The sequence below is a fragment of the Echiichthys vipera genome (genome assembly GCF_963691815.1).
Source record: "Echiichthys vipera genome assembly, chromosome: 6".
In the NCBI taxonomy this organism is placed as follows: Eukaryota; Metazoa; Chordata; class Actinopteri; order Perciformes; family Trachinidae; genus Echiichthys; species Echiichthys vipera.
Genome location: NC_139831.1, coordinates 9,042,317 through 9,061,695, shown reverse-complemented (window position 1 = coordinate 9,061,695; position 19,379 = coordinate 9,042,317). Strand labels below are relative to the sequence as shown.

Here is a 19,379-nt window from a genome sequence, read left to right as displayed (position 1 = left end):
AGATGATTTTGATTTAATTTTAATCTATCATTAGAGTCAAGTTGGTCAAAATAACATGAATAGATGTTCTAGTACATTTTAATAATTATTTCTACATATAGAAATACATTTTTGGTATCGTGTATAACTTTGCAACATGTTGAATTTTTTTTAATAATAATGATAATAATAAAAATAATATTAGTAATAATAATAACCATAGACATAAAAAACAAACAGAAAATAAATCGAAATCATAATAAATTATCCAGCTAAAAACTCACTTCCTGTTCAGTAAAATGGAAATGAACGATTTCACAATAAGAGTCGCCATTCCGAACTAGTATCATCATCTTTGTCAAGACTCCGTAAAAAAGGCCGAATTAATATACTTGTTCATTCACAAGATGTATCAATCACACACAATACGCTATGATACGATTTATTTCAGGATTTATTATTATTACAGGGACATTCTGCTATGGTACTTTTACTTTGAAATAAACATTGTACACTTTTTGGAAAAAAAAATAGTTTTCACTTCCGGGCCGAAGTCGATTGCTCTGTAGCAGTCGTCTCTCAGCTCTCTACTTCCCCCCAGTTCGTGAATCATATTATTAGCACAAAGTTTCCCTTTTTTTTTACCCGCGACGACACTGCAGCATTTGACCGCCGAGCAGCCGAGATGGTGTTTAAAGTGACTGTCAACGGCGCCTGGAGGCGGGCGACGAGGACGCTGTGGCTGCTGCTGCTCGTGAGTCTGTCTGTGAGCATCTGTGTGTGCAGAGCATCTTTATCTCAGGAGGAGGAGGATAGTGCCATGGAGAACATCGTTACAGAGAAACAGGCTGAGGAGAGCCACAGGCAGGACAGCGCGGACCTGCTCATCTTCATCATGCTCCTCACCCTCACCATCCTCACCATCTGGCTGTTCAAACACCGGCGGTTCAGGTTCCTGCACGAAACTGGACTGGCGATGATTTATGGTGAGATGCTCCTCCAGCGTGACCGAGAGACGTCATCATAACTGATATGTAATTTCATACGCAGGATAAGATTTGACATGATTGCGTGGACAGTGTCTGTTATTCATTCTTCCAACCCCGGCAATAAGTTTTATAAGATGTGACGCATTTAAGTACATTTGGGAAAGTTCAAGGTAGATGCTGTAAGCTCCCTGCTCGGTCTTGCAAATGATATTCATGCAGCCAAGTATTTAGGCCCACGTAGCATGAAAAAAACACAGCCCAAAATGTCACTTCCCTACTCTGTGGTCTGGTGAGGCCAAGGATAAATGTGCTTGGAAATAGACGTCATGACGAGCAGGCTGCACAATATGTGATTGACTGTTCCCTCCTTCACTCAGAGACACCACACAACATAAACCCACCCTACACCTGACAGGACAAACACCACCCACTGGGGTGTCTTTGGCCTTTTTTATGGAGAGTTGACAACACTTTTAAAAAAGCCACCCTCTAAAACAGTTTTCTGAATGGATGGGAAATTGGTCATGCTGTTGTGTATCTGCAATGACTAGAAAATAATGTAAGCAAAAAAGTTTGTTTACTGTCCCAACAACTTCATATGCACATTAATGATGGATTATGGTTTTTCCTAATCAATCCTAACCTCCATACTTTCAGGCCCAAAACTGTTATTAGGGGTTTTGTAGTTACTGTACTTAGGCTTTGTACGGCAGCATAGTCCACCCACAAAGATCTTTTCCTAAAGGAGGAAATGCTCAGCCCTAGGTAATAACAACTAGAGACGCATTCGCAATGTTAACAAAAGTGAAAAATGTATTTGTTGATCCGCAAGAATCTGGCGATGTATCTATCTATGTATCATGATATACTATGATACTGTTATAGTGCGATCTTTGGTATTGTTTTCACTGTGTGTGTGTGTGTGTGTGTGTGTGTGTGTGTGTGTGTGTGTGTGTGTGTGTGTGTGTGTGTGTGTGTGTGTGTGTGTGTGTGTGTGTGTGTGTGTGTGTGTGTGTGTCATCATGGCAAAATTCAGCCCGTTAAACACCTACTGTAGCTGGAACTACCACAGGTGTGGTTTTGAGTAATCTGTCTGTCTTTCTGTCTGTTTTGAGAGTTAAAATGAGTTCAAAGACGGGTGTCGTCCGAGCAATTGCACCCCAAGAAGTAGTTAAGGTGCCTTGCCTCCCCTATTTTATGTCTTGATCCGATTTGGTGTTGCGGCAGGTGTGATCCCATCACGATCGTCTCTAGTTTTTATCAAATTTTAGGGAAACTTTTATAGTTGAGGGTTCGTACGGCTGCTGGAAATCCTTAAAAACACTTGGATAAATGTGTGGTCTTTTCAAGATATGAAAAGTGCTTGGATCTGTAATAAAGTGCTTGAAATGTTATTTTATATGGGAATGCATATATGATATAACATAGAGAAAAGAAGATCTCCATATTTGAGACACTGAAAACAGCATTTTCTGACATTTTTGCATGAAAATGACTTTTGATTATTAACCGATTATCAAAATATAATTAATTCTAATTATATAACATATTATATTTAATTATATAATGTATAATTATATTTCTGTCGATCTATTAGTCAAGTTAGTTTTCCTTTCAGTGTCGTCCTTCTGTAGAAAGCTGTCTCAAAACATAATTTTGGTTGTTTATAGTACAATAACCTCTCACATCTATGTGATGAACAAGTGCAACAATAAGTCTACTGAATACTGAGTATTGCACTGTATACAAATATGTAGTTAAGCACAGCTGTAAGGTGAAAAACATTCAAATGCACCTTGAAATGCTTGAAAAGTGCTTGATCTTGACTTTGGAAAAGGTGTAGGAACCCTGTGTGTTGTTATGTTGGTATGGAAGAGTCAACTGATTGCATCTCTGCTGTCTATACACAACACAAAATCCATCCATCATCTTCAACCACTTGTCCCTAATGGGGTGGCGGGGGGCTGGAGCCGATCTCAGCTGACATTGGGCGTGAGGCGGGGTACACCCTTGACCGGACACATAGAGACAGACAGAGACAGACAACCATTCACACCTTCGGGCAATTTAGAGTCATCAATTAACCCATCACATACATGTCTTTGGACATTTCCTCCGCACAGACACAGGGAGAACATGCAAACTCCACACACAAGGATTCTGATTTGAACCAGGAACCCTGTTGCTGTGAGGCGACGGTGCTAACGACCACACCACCGTGCTGCACAACACGAAATGAAGCACTGTATTTAGTATTTTCTGTAATTGCATGTAAGCAAAAAAAAAAATCACTACAGTGTTTTTGAGAATCCAAACCATAAAACAAAATATGTCGTGATACTCAAGTGTATTTTCTTACATCCTTATCCACCCCCTGATTGGATTTACTCCAAAATTGAATGGGTTCTCCGTTGGCCCATGCTACATGCTTCTACCAAGTTTCATGAAAACGGGTCAGTAGTTTCTCGTAATTCTGCTGACAACTGAACTTAAAACTTAACCTCCTTGGTGGAGGTAATAATAATAATAGTAATAACAATAATAATAATAATAATGTGTAAATTACAGGGCCGAGGTGTTGCCACATCGACTCACTGGCTTGGCTTCCTGGAGTACTTAAATTGCACAGAGCCATCATGAACAGTGTTTGCTTTTCCTGCTTGATAAGTCAAAATATTTAACCACATTCTTAAAATAACAGTACATATACTGGGCATGTACAAACTTCAGTATGCTTGATTGACATATCCTGCACTCTCCGGTTAGTTTTGTTGCACCTGTGTTTGCACAAAGCTTCACTCAACTTCCTCCGCCAGACTACTGTAGTTGAAAAATACCTGTGTGGCCGTGCAGTGCTTTTAACAAGTGTTTCCATCATCATCTGTGCACATAGTATTCCTAGTTTGTAGGTACAAATCTGAGAAGGCAATTCATTCTCAAATGGAGGTTTTTCAGACTTTAATTTCATAATGAAACCTGAGCTTATACCGTTTAGTCTGGCTTTGTGATGCTAATAGTTCTCCATTTCTTTTTCATAAAGTGATCTTACTGAATCATGTCGATTGCCTTCTGCAACTGTAGGCAGCCCCAGAATCACGAGCACCCCACATTAACTCCTTTAGTGAAATGTCTTCATCTATTCCGGCCTCCTTATTGCAGCCAGAGACGGTTTACATTCATCAACTGTCCCATTCGTCTTTCTTCTACCCCCCACCCCCACCCCCCAGGCGTACTTGTTGGCGTGGTGTTGCGCTATGGCATCCACGTTCCTCGGGACATTAGCAACGCCACGATGAGCTGCCACGTCAATGCCAGCCCCGCCACTCTGCTGGTCAACATCAGTGGCAGATTCTACGAGTACACTCTGAAAGGGGAGATCGGTGCCAACGAGGTGAACGACGTGCAAGATAACGAAATGCTGCGAAAGGTACACTCCGTCATATCGTGTTTGAGATTGTGTCTGACCACAACAAGTCGTAGAGTTTCACTACTGATTATGTGCATTCTGTCACTGTATCGTGAAGTTTCTATAGATCTGTCTACAGGTTTAAGGTTCTTCTCTGCTGTTCATGTTGCCACTGTTTTCAAACGATTTTAAGACTTTACCTTGGGCTCTGGGAAATGATAATCTATATTTTTCACCTGACATTTTATAGAAAAAATTATGTAGTTTATTTGACAAAAATCAAAATACAGCACAGAAGTAAAACAAAATACAAGTTTTTAAGGCATCATTAAGGATATCACGACAAGGTCCAGGATGTTCTATCATTAATATTATTATTATTATTATTATGGCTTTGATTTATATATAGCGCCTTTCTCAGTGCTCAAGGCGCTTTACAGAGTCCAGGTTCCATTCATTCACTCAGACATACATGGTGGTGGTAAACTACGTAGTAGTCACAGCTGCCCTGGGGCATCATGGTCCCTGATACTTCTTCATGCTGTTTAACTAATTAATCCAGGAAATTGTTCAGATTAATTGATAATGGAAGTAATGATGAGTTGTGTTCTTAGTCAAACATTTTGGTTTCGTATCTGTATGCACCATGAATTCTCCACATAAATATATCTTTATTTTCTAGAAGTCTGACCAAGAACTTTTATATATAAAAAAAGCCTTATTGCTTCTGGTAAAATAAGTGTCAGGAAGCTCCTCTCTGTGAAAAGTACAGAAAAAAATTGGTGGACAGAGGATCAATTGGACTTTTTGCGTCCACAATGATTATGCTGTGATCACATGCTGGTGTGTATTTGTGACATCTGGGCACACTTTTAATATCACACTGATGTAGATTTACAGCTAAAAAACTGGTATTAGCCGGAATATATTTGGTCTGCCGGCGTATAGAAGCTGTCCGCTTTTCTCATTTTGTCATTTTACGACTATAATAACTTTCTGTCAAATGTGCTGGAAGCTGCTTCATGTTTGTCCAGATGTGTCATTTGATTAATTAACTTGTTTTAGTTTTCCAATAATGCAACAGGCGCGCGCGTGTGTGTGTGTGTGTGTGTCTCAGGTGACCTTTGACCCTGAGGTGTTCTTCAATATTCTCCTACCACCTATCATCTTCCACGCTGGCTACAGCCTAAAAAGGGTGCAGTATTATTTCAGCCACTCTCTCTACTGTAGCATAAAGAACTAAATTAAATATTGTCCTCTTTTCAATATGAAATGCTAAAATCCACTTATTCCTTCTCATCTTTAGAGTAGAATAAGGATTTTAGTCACTATGCAGGTGATTGTTGACACGTTTGTTTGTTTTGTCCTTCAGAGACACTTCTTCCTTAACATGGGATCCATCCTGGCTTACGCCTTCCTGGGGACAGTTGTTTCCTGTTTTGTGATTGGGTAAGAATATTAATTTGCAAAACACCAACACTAAGAAAAAGAGCCACTGATTTCACATGTTTGACTCTATATTGTAGTCACAGTAGTAGCACAAAAGACATTGTGCACAAAAGACATTGTGCTACTGAAGTCACTGTTGTTTGGGATGCAAAACCACCTGCTGTTCCTCCGTCAGGTTGCTGATGTACGGCTGTGTGGTGCTAATGAATCAGGTGGGACAGCTAGGTGGAGACTTCTTCTTCACCGATTGTCTCTTCTTTGGAGCCATTGTCTCAGCCACAGACCCTGGTACGTGTGCTAATTCTCAGTCTTCAAAGTCTGTCTTGCTTAAAAGTTACACTAGTTCTAACTTTTTTACATACATGAATATTTCACCTTGTCTGACACCGTTGCTTAATTCTTGGGTGTAGTTTTGACACCATTTCCCCCAATACAAACTCCAACTGAGATGGAGATGTAAGCTTCAGCTGCTAAAAATGTGAATAATAAGTGTTGATGCAGGTTTGCTTTAAATTTCAAAATTCAAAATTTGTTTTCAAGGATGTCAATGCAAATATTGTGTTATATCCTGTTTCTACAAAGTACAGGTATACTGTAGTAAAGAGTAAAGCCAAAGTATATGTTATCATTAAAATATGCTTAAAGTATGGTCTGGCTGCACGAGGTAACGTTCTGGGATAGGGGCTAAACATGCACAGACTTGTTTGTATTTCTTTAAAGCAATCACAACCAGAACAAGACAAATAGTGGAGAGAACAGAAGGGAAGGAAGATGTCTGACATCCTGCAAGTGGTGCTTTATACCTGCAATCTACATCCAATAAACCAGACTAGGGCTGTAGCGAATGTAATTCGTTTTTTTGAATTCAAAGCTTTGAACGTCATATATCATATGTTATGAAGACATCAAAAATCATCAATTTGAATATAGTTATTCATGAGATTGAAATTGTCGTTGTGACTTCGATAATTCACTATAATAGTGTTTGAGCCGAAACGGATGTTTTGTCATTGCGGTGATAAAAATGTTATTTATGGTGTTGTTAAGACCGCCCCGTTAATACAGGTGCGTGTCTCCCTTTGAGTGCAGCAAGAGGGAGAGCAAACAGTTTTTTGACTGCAGTGAAAATGTTGTTTTTGAAAGGAAGAAAGGGCAATAAATATTCGTGGATAAAAACATGTTTGGAATTTTGAAAATGATCATTACAGCTACGAGCTTTTTTTCTGCTCTGGAGTTATTGGAAATGTCCGGATGGCATAAGTCAAAAACAATCTTATGCATCCACCACTGGAATCTATTTCTACAAATAGTATAACAGTTATGATAATAATAATGATATAACAATAATAATAATAATGTGTGGTCTAATCTTTATCTGAAATGCAGAAACCCTTTACCTGTTTTTTGTCATTGTAAACGTTGGGTTCTGGAAAAGCGCTTTATAAAATAAATGTATTATTATTACAGTATGTGCAGAAATACCAGCTTTAAACACAATGAAGACACGATTCAGCCCTCATTAGTGTTTACTGGAGTATAGAATTGAAACACAACTTGGGACCCGCTTCAGTTTTGCTCAGTGATGTTTATCAGTCATTTGGTTTAGTTCTAACGAGAATGACACCAGAGGAATTCCGTGTTTGTCTCTTTGTTCACAGTGACGGTCCTGGCTATCTTCAACGAGCTGCAGGTTGACGTGGATCTGTACGCTCTGTTGTTTGGAGAGAGTGTGCTCAACGATGCAGTGGCCGTGGTTCTGTCCTCGTGAGTAGTCTTAAATTCATATCACACTCAAACCGTGAGACTGCATCTATTCCGAACCAGCCTGAACGTGCACGGAGCTGCTGAATTACTCCTGAGAGGAATATTGAAAAGTGCAAGTCATGCTTTTATATCGATCATATCAGTTTCTCATTAATGCCATGCTAAACACCAGGCGGTACATAAGCTAACACTCGTTTTTTTCCCCTCCTCTACATGGGACTGTTATTATTTCCACAGAATTGTAAACTGTAATAGCAGGCACAGTGGAGGGGTCGGTGCCTGCAGCGAGACTCTGACCAGCCCATTGAACGGAAGCAATAAGTAGAGCACGGCATCGTGTGCCTTTGTGGTGTTGGGACAAATATGACGAATCACCAGCCATTTGTTTTTTGACTGTGGCTTATTCAACCAGAGATACAGAACATTTCATTACGTATTCATATATATATATTTTTTTCGGTAAACTGTTTTTTCATTAGTCAGTGAAAAAATAAATTTGCTTTGTTTGTCCAAAAGCCAAGAAGAAGGCAGGACGCCAGGAATGCTTAAGGACAAGATGCCTGGTGATTTGTTTTGTGAGTGTGGGGCCTGTGAATCGAGGAGGGAGATATTTCCCTTTTATAACACTTTATCACAACACTATCTTGAACTACTAGCGAAATATTTGAAAAATAGCCTTTTCTGACTGACAGCTAGCGTGCTGAATTTTAAATAATTCTGTTGTCATAAAATCCCTCTCACTCCAGACTCCAGTTTGAAAACTTGTAACCTGTATTTGAAAGCAGTTTGACTCAAGTTGGATGAAAAGGATGGTCTTGTTCTTTTAAGGATGACTTTATTGAGATGGTTCAGTGATGATACTCAAAGTTGACGTATAAAGTGCTTAACCTCCACATTAACAACGTATTCGAAGTAGTCTCCCCACTGTCCTTTGAGAGCTGAAATAAATCTGTTTCTATCATGATGCCACCCTGGGATTCCTGGAAAGCGGGGTCTGCAGGGTTCCTCCAGATTCTCTGCAAAAAAACTCAAATTGACTTGAATATATTCAGTCTAACGGATGGATTACATATGTCTATACCTTCTTCCACACAGCAATATCACCTGTGTAGACTTCTAATCAAGCCACTTTTGTTACAAGTTAAGTATTAACACTGAACTATCCAAATAGAGTCTCTGACCTCTACATAACTCTGCTTTTCTCTTTGTCTAAACTTACATGAGTGGGAGTTTTTGCTGTGTGCTTTATCAACAGAAGCAAACCTGAAATGTTATCAAACTAATGCCCTCTAAGTGGAGACCTACTAAAGTGGTGGAATGTGCAGTTGAAATATTTCCAGATGAGAAGACGATTTACTGTACGGGTTAGGCCGTTACATTACAGGCTTTAACTTTGGCTCGACGAGCTGTGAAGTTTATGTATGGCTCTGTAAATCTGTATCTTGTGTAATATCAGGTCCATAGTAGCGTACCAGCCACAAGGGGACAACAGCCACACCTTTGAGGTCATGGCGATGCTCAAGTCGTTTGGGATGTTCCTTGGAGTTTTCAGCGGCTCCTTTGCTCTGGGAGTGGCCACCGGGGTCGTCACTGCGCTCATATCTTTTCTGGCATTTATTTATTTATTTATAAGCTATTTCTAAAGCTTTCCTATTCTAATAAAATATAGAACCCATCCACTGGAACATGTTTACAAGGCATAAAGTGTTAAATGTTAAATTCAATTGTAATGATTTACTCAGCTGTTAATAATATCGAGGAAGAAAAGAAAATACTACATAACAAAAAGTACCTTTAGCAATGTAATTGATACAAAGTGATAAAACTGTTTTTATTGTAAAATAATGGTTGAAAAAGAAAGTTTGATGGAATTGGTGGATAATGGGATTTTTTAATGTTGTGAGTCAATTAAACAAAATCATTCTGCTTTGGAAACAAGTGAAATTAACTCTCCAAAATGTCAGATTTGTATTCTGTTCTAATATGAATTCATGTTAGAGCGTCTTTGTTAAACTCCTTGACTTCTTGTGTTGTACGTAACTAAATTCACGAAACTGAGAGATTTTCCACTGCTCGAGACGGCTCTGTTCTTCCTCATGTCATGGAGCACATTTCTACTGGCTGAGGCCTGTGGCTTCACAGGTAACACACACACACACACACACACACACACACACACACACACACACACACACACACACACACACACACACACACACACACACACACACACACACACACACACACACACACACACACACACACACACACACACACACACATTCTATAGATAGATAGATAGAGCATTTATTTTATTATTAATAGTAATGTTTCTTTTCTATTAAAGTTTCTTATTGAGTTATTTTTTTTAATATATATATATATATATATTTTTAATATTGTATTTATGAACTCTCTTTGTATTACTGTTATAGTTGTATCTTTTTTTTAATTGATTATTTAATATAATATTATTTAAAGTATGTATTATTATTTAATGAAGGGTGGGCAGGTAGGTCGGGGATCATAAAGGACACGCTGCATGATCAGTCTTCTAACTCTAACTCTGTTTCTGTACCTCCGTTCCTACTGCTGTGTTGCAGGTGTGGTCGCAGTGCTGTTCTGTGGAATCACTCAGGCCCACTACACCTTCAACAACCTGTCTCCTGAATCCCAGGACAGGACCAAACAGGTCAGACCTGAACCACAACACTGCTCATTCTGTTCTTTTTCTGTCTTTGTCCCTTTCTTTTGGCGGTAAAACAGAAAGATCAAGGTGTAATTTATCAGTGACCATGTCAAGAAATGTTTTAAAAGTGAAAATGTTACACAGTCACTAAGTGCTGTGTGTCAATTTACAAGCTATAAAAATGTAAAATAGTAGTGGGTTTGTTTGCAATGTGCAGTATGTTCATATGTACTATTTGATGTTGTGGCTCAGAAATGTATTTAACCAACTTTAAAGGTCAAGAACCAAAGTGATAGTTCTCCACATACCAAAATTGTTTTCAAAGAAGGGGGAAAACCAGATTTGATTGACCATAAAAACGATTTGAATTAAAAAGAGTAGAGCATAATTACGACAGCATTTTTTTTTTGTTAAGGAACCACATTGCTTTACTTTGGATCAAACTCATCACATGACCAGTAAACGGGAAATTCCATATACATATTAACGAAGAGGTGCGACAGTCAAAATGTGTTGTTTTCTTTTCAATGGGCCCAATTTACGGAAATGTCTCTGCCATGTTTAGATGATTAAGGGCTAAAATCATGAGGATTTCCTTGTTACTAAACTGATTGCAAATTATAATCTGATTAGGTCATCCACCGCAGGCATAATACACGGGGCAACTACCGGCGTCTATGTTGTGAGGAGGTTGACCCAACCTTAAGAAGCGGTGTGGTTCATTAACAGTTAAAAACAGAATATTACCCCCCCCCCCCCCCCCCCCCTCCTCTGGCTCTATAATTCATAATATTTTTACTAACAATGGCCGTAATATATTATTTTCCTTTCAGGTATAATGAAATAAATAATTGCATTTATATGTTCAATGTGATTTTAAGGACACACTCACACTGTCCATCCGTACTGTGCCTAAGGCCCTTTCACGGCTAAAGTCTAGTTCGTTTGACCAGTGTGAGTGTGACCGAACCGCTTCTAGGAGCGGTACGCTTGCCGTCTACGGCCCGTTTGGGAGAGGTGGGCTTTTGTAAAGCACGTTTGCACATGTACGAACACGAGTGTGCAGCGGTTCTGACGTATTTTTATGTGCGCCTGTTCAGACAAGAAAGAAAGAAGGACCATGCGCAGACATTTAAAACAATGGCGGCGAAAGGTTCACGTTGGTGTGATGCGGAGGTGGAGTGTTTACTGCAGATTTGGTCGAATGAAAATATTCAAAAACAGTCGACAAGACGCACAAAAACTCTGAGGTCTATGGAAAGATTTGTAAACAAAGTGATGACATCAATCAATGCGTGAGGGCTAGGGCTAGGTACGGTGCGCCCTTAATGTTTAAAGTTTGATTGCAGTTAAAACTGCGTGTACCCAACCGTTGACTATAACTGTTTCTTCGGGAATGTAATTTGGTTGCACCTCAAATCTACTGATGTTGTTTCTCTTGTGTTGCAGCTTTTCGAACTGCTCAATTTCCTGGCAGAGAACTTCATTTTCTCTTACATGGGTCTGACCCTGTTCACCTTCCAGAGCCATGTCTTTAATCCCATGTTCATCGTCGGAGCTTTTGTATCTTTTGCTTATTGACCTCTCTGGTGCACTTGAGCCTGACTTAACGCTCTGCTTGATCACAGCAGTGGCTGTTTTCACTTGCAGAAGAAAAAAGTTCCCACAGTATTACAAGTAACCACCAAGAAGCAAACGGTAATTGATTGCAGAAAACAAGCCTGGCACAGAGCAAGGAGACTTCACTAGCTCTCTGTTTTGTTTTGTTGTCCTCTCCTTAACCTCGTTCCCACCCAGGTGGCAGTGTTCCTGGGAAGAGCTGCAAATATCTACCCTCTCTCTTTCCTTCTTAATCTGGGACGACGCAACAAGATCAGATCTAACTTCCAGCACATGATGATGTTTGCGGGTCAGTGGTATACAAAAATAAAAAACATTTACCATGTATTTTGTACAAGACATTTAGGCCTCTGCACAGTGTTGATGCAGTGAAACATTTTCTAGTTGGTTGTAGAGCTTTGATTCTCTTTGATTCTGGGCTGGAGTGTAATTTTTAAAAAATTCCTGCGGGGCTTGAATAGGGTTTGTAGGGAAGTGGCTTTTTCAGGACATTTTGACTGGGGGCGGCCAAGGTGGGACACAGATCTAGAGTTTGGGGGGGTCATGGCAAAGCAAACGCCATTTTTCAGACCTTTGCTGTCCAGAGATTAGTTCTTACGACCACAGTCCAACCATTACTGTAGTGGTTGGAAATTGCAAACTAGTCCTGTATTAGTGGATTAGCTGTCATCATTGATTGATCAGTTTGTCCCGGCCGTGTGTTGATGCACTTGACCGACTAACTATCAGATCTGGGGTGGACACAGGAAAACACCCTTGCTGTAGGGTCATAGCTCTAGTTTCTTGCAGCTCACTGTGAGTAGGTTAGAAGATAATCAACACATGCTTGTAAATAGGATGGCACGGCGGTGTTCTGGTTAGAATCCTGGCTGGGGCTGGGGCCCTTCTGTGTGGAGTTTGCATGTTCTACCCGTGTGTGCGTCGGTTCTCTTAGGTTAATTGATGACTCTAAATTGCCTGTAAGTGTTTGTCTGTCTCTGTTCGTCTCTATGTGCCCTGCAATAGACCGGCGTCCTGTCCAGGGTTTACCTCGCCTCATGCCCAATGTCAGCAGGGATCTGCTCCAGCCCCGAAGATGATGGATGCTTGTAAACGGAAATCAACTTATTTGTCTTGTATAGGAACATACATACACATTTGTGTTTTAACATTTCTCCATGCTGTGCTCCTCAGGACTGCGAGGCGCGATGACCTTCGCCCTTTCCATCAGGGACACGGCGACATACGCCCGACAGATGATGTTTTCCACCACTCTGCTCGTGGTCTTCTTTACTGTCTGGGTTTGTGGAGGTGGCACCACCCAGATGCTGTCCTGTCTGCGCATAAGGTATGCCTCTCCGTCTCCTCAGTCAAACTGGATTTGCAGTTAGCATTTGTTGAACAATGGAGGGCTTTGACACAACTGGGTATTTTAGATCATTTCAGAGGCTTTCAGAGCAATTAGCTTTTTTTGTCCCGACTTTATGGCCCCCCATGTTTAACTGGTTCATCAGGTTAAAACTCCAAGAATCATACAGTGTAACCTTTGGCTCTGCTCTGGTGAATGCTTGAGGCTTTTTACAGTACACCCACCTTTTCATGCAACCTTGCTGCAGAGGAACTTGCTAAACGGGGGAAACATGCTGTTCTGCTCTGACAGTTTAAAAATGTATCTGACTTACACGTGTTTACTTTCCTTTCACAGAGTGGGAGTGGATTCTGATCAGGATAACTCTGTAAGTGTGGCCATAGTGAAATACTTTTTGCTGTAATGTGACAATGTGACAAAACTGCTAAACCACGTTGTCTGTGTTTGTTTAGATGAGTATCGCTGAAGGCTCAGAGAGAAGAAGCACCAAACAAGAAAGTGCCTGGCTTTTTAGAATTTGGTACAACTTTGACCACAAGTATCCTTTGGCAACATATGACTAGTTTTCAGTGTCATAAACATCGGAAAACAAGTACTTATTTTTTTAATTTACCTGTGATAAACACATAAATGGCCTGCACCTCTGATGCAGAAACTCCAAAAAAATATATTACACAACAAAATATAACAAAGAGCAGAAATCATCACTCAGTCACAAAATACCACAACAACAACAACAACAAAAATAATCGAACTGAGTATTAAAAACTGAATACAGTGTAAAGATTAGAAAACCTTTTGTAGGTTTGATAAAGGATAAATGATGATTCCCAGTCAACCATGTTCCAGTTTAGAGGTGACTAGTTCACAGTGTCAGACAGCAGAGGGAGCACTATGTACAGACTTGAAGACAAATGATCTCTTTTATTGGCTGCGTAGTATGAAGGTCATTAATGTATTTGAAGTAAATAACCTAATCAAATTACTTGTTTTGATAATTTTTCTTTTTGTTTTTTAATACGCATAGTGAGAAGTCAATCACACTTGACAGGAATCTTTGTTTGTTTCTGTTTGTTGTGTCCTACCACTCTCTCTTAGTGCCTGTTTTCTGTGTAATATGTCCTTGACTCGAGCCCCCTCTCCAGCTACCTGAAGCCCATCCTGACTCACAGCGGTCCCCCTCTCACAGCCACACTGCCCCCCTGCTGCGGCCCCCTCGCCCGCTTCCTCACCAGCCCTCAGGCCTTTGAGGTCAGACATTGGTTCATGCAGGACCTATTTTGGGCCGATCTGTGTTTGTTAGGTTTCATCCTGTATCAGCCAATTAAAAAAAAAGTTATTTTGATGACTCATCCAGAAACTGTGCCTTTAAACATTAACCAGAGTTACGTTTTATTGGTAAAAATGTTTGCTTTATTTAATGCTCATATAGTAGAGTCACATCTCACACTTTATTCTGGTTTGTGTCTGACATCCTCTTCCTCCCTTTCACCAGAATGAGTGCCAGCTGAAGGATGATGACTCGGACCTCATCCTGACAGACGGTGATATCAACCTGACATACGGCGACATCACTGTCAGTACAGATGCTTCAGGTTCCCACACAAGCGGCGGTCCGGCTTTCGCTAGCGCCGCCACCACTGATGACTTGGACAGAGAGTTAACGTATGGAGATCACGAGCTAGTGATGAGGGGCACACGCCTGGTGCTGCCCATGGATGACTCTGAGCCGCCCTTTACAGACCCCCACCACCGCTTGCGGATGTGAAGATAATCTTTCAATGCTGACCAAGATATACCGTCCAACTCACACTGACCCGAGCCATCGAGCAAAAGACCAGTACCTGACACTCCTCCTTTGGCTTGTCCACTTTTCTTCGCTTTTGATCTTGCCTCATTCTTCTTTTTTTACACACTTTTCCTCACAGTTACATTTTCTCACTCCCTATAGTGGCAAATCACTGTCTCTACCTCATTCTCGCTCTGCTCGTTTCCACACCCCCCTGGCCTCTGCCATAACTGTAATACAGTCTTATTTATTTGCAGTTTTGTTTGGTATTCAATTCAGAGTCAGTTTGTCTTAGTTTGGCTTAAAGCTGTGTCAGTCACCTTACTGTAGCATTGCACAGAGGTCTAGCAGCATGTGTTAGTGTGTAAATGCAAGTACCAACCACTGGCTAATTTGTCGATGTACAATAGAGGACTATAACTTTGCATGCATGCTGAGGATGCTTGTTGTTTTCTTCGTATAGGAGGTTGAGGACTTTTGTGTTTTGGGTCAGACCTTGAATGTTGCTGCCTTCTCTCTGTGAATCAGAGGCATGCTGTTCCAGTGGACAACTTAACTGTACATTGTGTTAAAATCAAGTGCCTGGGAATTGTATTTTAAAGCCTGGCAACCCATACTAAAGAGCCATCAGCTCTTTGAAGCAGAGCCTGTTCAGGATGGGCAGTCACTTTGTAAAAAAGAAAAAAAGATACAAAAAAGTCAACAGAAGTCCATAAGGTAGCAATATACTCAGTGGGTGTTTGGGCTGGCAGTTTGTGCTATTCGTCTGTAAATAGTGTAACAATGTGTTGCCACTGATGCAGTGAAAACTGGCAGTGAAAGTTGTGGATCTCTCCCAATGACCTTTGACTGTGACATGGAGAGGGACTTCACACCTTATTTTAGAAGCTGATGTCGCTCACAGCAGAACCAAGGGCTGCTGCTCCGAGATCCAAATGAGCTTTAACGGAGAAAGATTTGTGCCATTTCTATCCTGCATTTTGACATTTTGTGAAATTGAATGCAGATGCCTTTAAAAGGGTTTTGTATTATTTTTTGCAACAGAGCTTAAGAACTAAAGGCCGAGTTGCAGTTTTCATACTCATTTATCTCTGTGCATACATTTTCTATTACGATCGTGCATTAATGTCAAGACTTTGGATGGCATTTTCTCCTCAAATGATCTTATAATGAAGCGAACTGTTATTGGTTAACACAAAATTGATTTTGAGTATCATTTTGGCAAATCAGAGAATGGATTATCTCTATTTGTTTTTATTAAGGCTGCAAAATATTATTATTGTTATTGTTATTATCAATTTATCAGCTATTTGTTGTGTAATTGATTAATCATTGGTTCTATAAAGTGTCAAATGCTCATCACAATTTCCCAGAGCTTAAGTTGACATATTTAAATATTTTGTTTTGTCTGACCCATAGTTGAAAACCCAAAGATATCAACTGTGTAATCATGGAAGGCTTTAAAGAAAAGCAAATATTTGCATTTGAGAAGCTGGACAAGGTGAATGTGAGGCGATTAATGATCAAAATTGCTGTTTGCTGTTTAAATAAACAATAAATAGACTGATAGTTGCAGCCCTATATACTATGAGGTCTTTAAATCAGTAAATAAGACATAATAAGGCTACCTGATGATTAGTTAATCAACTCTGTGGCAGTTCATCATTATGAAAACAGACTGAATAAAACAATAGTCGTTGATATGCTGGATATTTTTCTCTGCTGTACACAATAGTTTCCTTGAGGGTTAATCGTTCGATGGCATCAATTCAGTATTTACTAGCATTAGGATGCATTACGTCATAAAAATACTATTATAATGGTACTCATGGATGGATGTGTTACATTTAACTTGTAGTCTATAGGTCAGTGTGGGTGCACAAGAAGAGTTGTGACTCCTTTTGTGTGCAGTATAGCAGCTGTTAACGTGGGTTTAACAGGAAGCGTTGATAGGCCGTCACTGTGGCAACACTGTGTTGATGTGGACAGAAGCCAGAAAACACTCCGAACGTGGTGACTTAGTTGGTTTTGTGGTTCATCGTCTTGGTGAGACGGAGAAAAAAAAATGGGTGCAAGAGGATGATGACAGGGTTTCAGAAAAGAGTGAAAGAAATAATTATGATGATAAAAGCGAGAGAGGAAGGATATTTGTGTGTGTGTGTGTGTGTGTGTTTGTTGGTTGGGGATGATACAGAGGTGGAAGGAAGAGCAGGCTTTTAGATATCTCTTTTCCTTCCACAGTTATCTTCTGCTGTGCAGGAACTTCTAAATAAATGTGTTCACGTTGTTTTAATCCGGCATGCCTCTTGACGCCCCATAATCCAGGAAATGATTTATTCTACTTTTGTTTTTGTTTTTCTACCATTTTATGCTTTTCATTTGTGCTATTGTTATTTGTTTTTTATTTTGTGGAAAGGAAACAATGAAGGAAAAAAAAAAAAAGTTGAATCAATTGCACTCATCCATTACAAATGTTTTATTGTTTTTGCTCTCATGTTTTATTGAACAGCTGCTTTCAAACGATTGACCATTTATGTTTTTGGAAGGTTGTGGAAAAAGGAGCAAATTCATGTCAGTTTAATGAATCTTAAATGCATCTTCAGTACAAGTTATGTTGGTTCATTGTTTTTTTCTTTGTAAAGAACTAATTCCACTTTGCACTTAGTGTGTTTAAATGCACATGAATATCCTGTTCATGATCGGGTCATTGAAGTATCCCATTTAGGAGTTTATTCATGTAGACACACTCAATGGCATCAGAGTCCTTTCACACTGTACTTCTATCTCATCACTTCACCATTCAGCTACTGCGTGTGTGTTTGAATGCTGTTGCCATGACTACAGAGCATGAATCATTCATCTGCGTTGATGATGCTGGGTGGTAGAACAATATACACACGCAGAATTTTGTGCCACTGTTCCTCAACTGACACATGAAATAATGTTAAAACTGCATAAAGCTGATATAAGTTTTGGTGTTTGCCTACGGCTCTGCCAGCGTGTGTTCTCTCTCTGTTCTCTGAATGGTGACTTGTGATAGGCTTTGATTATTGGAAATCGTGTCTGAAGTAGCTGACCAAAGAGGCCTGCTGTGCTTTGTGTTTTCAGACAGTCCACTCTATCTTTATACTGCAAAGTCTGTGTGCGTGTGTGTGTGTGTGTGTGTGTGTGTGTGTGTGTGTGTGTGTGTGTGTGTGTGTGTGTGTGTGTGTGTGTGTGTGTGTGTGTGTGTGTGTGTGTGTGTGTGTGTGTGTGTGTGTGTGTGTGTGTGTGTGTGTGTGTGTGTGTGTGTGTGTGTGCGTGCGTGTGCGTGTGCGTGTGCGTGTGCGTGTGCGTGTGTGTGTGCGTGTGCTGACTGTTTACATATGTGTAAATATACTCTCACCTGTTCATGTGCGTGCAACGGTCAATAAACAGAAGCCTGTGCTTTTGATTAAAGCCCTCGCTCTCTAATGGCCTCCTCATTTACATTGTTTCCCTTTTTTTATTGGTTGTCTGGGTTCTGTAAGAATGCAGCTGTGGAGCTCTAGAGAAGAAGACATACGAAAGAAGATTAGTGCCAGAAGTGATTCTATTTGAGGTGAATAAATCTGGGATTCTTCACATTATGCTAAGAAGGTTTATAATCTCCATAGCCTTGACATGTGAAAGTGGCCCAAACCTGCAAGCCATTTAAGATGGTGAAACATTCGGACTGGGACTGGCTGGTCTTGGTCAGAAGCAGTGTTAAAGGTAAAGTTCAGATATTTTGAAGTGTGGTTGTACTGTATGAGGTACTTATCCATAGCCAGTGCACTACCTAAAATAGATGGCGTTCGGCACGCCCACAGTTTGAAGAAGTAGGCAGGAGGACCAACATGGAAGCATAAACATATTTTAACCACCTAAAAATATATATATCAGTTTCAGTGTACTCTATGTTTACAATATTTTCACAGCTTTGCCTTGCTGCTAAGTTTACTCAGGGACCACTGAAACAGTTCTATGCTCTCATCAAAGCCACCAGACTCCATTGACAAAAATTAACCAATCGAGGCGATAGTAGACCAGCAACTCCTGTGTTCAGCAAGGTAAATGTACTGTTATGTCAATCGAGTCTCCTGGCTTTGACAAGTTTTCCTCCGTTTTAAACTTAAACAAAGCTGTCTGACGGCAAGGTAAAGCTGTGAAAATAGACTTCTGCACCTCCTCTTATTGCTCTGTTTCCTGGATTTAGAAAATTTAGCCCGTGACGGAAGACTTTGGCCAATCACAGGTCATTTCAGGCAGAGAGAGCGCCTTCCTATTGGCCCAGGTCAGAGAGGGGAGAGGTAGCGCCGCAAAAAGAGGTCTCTTTCTCTGTTTTT

The 19,379-nt window shown here is 40.2% G+C and overlaps 1 protein-coding gene across 2 annotated transcripts; it reads left to right on the top strand.

Annotated features, from left to right (window-relative positions):
* The first annotated feature begins 649 nt into the window (after nt 1–649).
* Nucleotides 650–16,074, top strand: slc9a6a (solute carrier family 9 member A6a). Of its 2 annotated transcripts, none has more exons than XM_083914702.1 (16): nt 650–965; nt 4,196–4,395; nt 5,492–5,569; nt 5,747–5,823; nt 5,999–6,111; nt 7,482–7,587; nt 9,044–9,185; nt 9,624–9,729; nt 10,191–10,279; nt 11,726–11,839; nt 12,074–12,185; nt 13,070–13,223; nt 13,581–13,611; nt 13,697–13,782; nt 14,390–14,495; nt 14,740–16,074. In XM_083914702.1, exons 1-16 carry the CDS (start codon nt 665–667, stop codon nt 15,010–15,012), a joined length of 2,088 nt encoding a protein of 695 aa, XP_083770828.1. In that variant the 5' UTR covers nt 650–664; the 3' UTR covers nt 15,013–16,074. The 2 variants fall into 2 exon arrangements, with proteins under 2 accessions (XP_083770828.1, XP_083770827.1); XM_083914701.1 differs by having other exon boundaries at nt 960–1,013.
* The last annotated feature ends 3,305 nt before the right edge of the window (nt 16,075–19,379 follow it).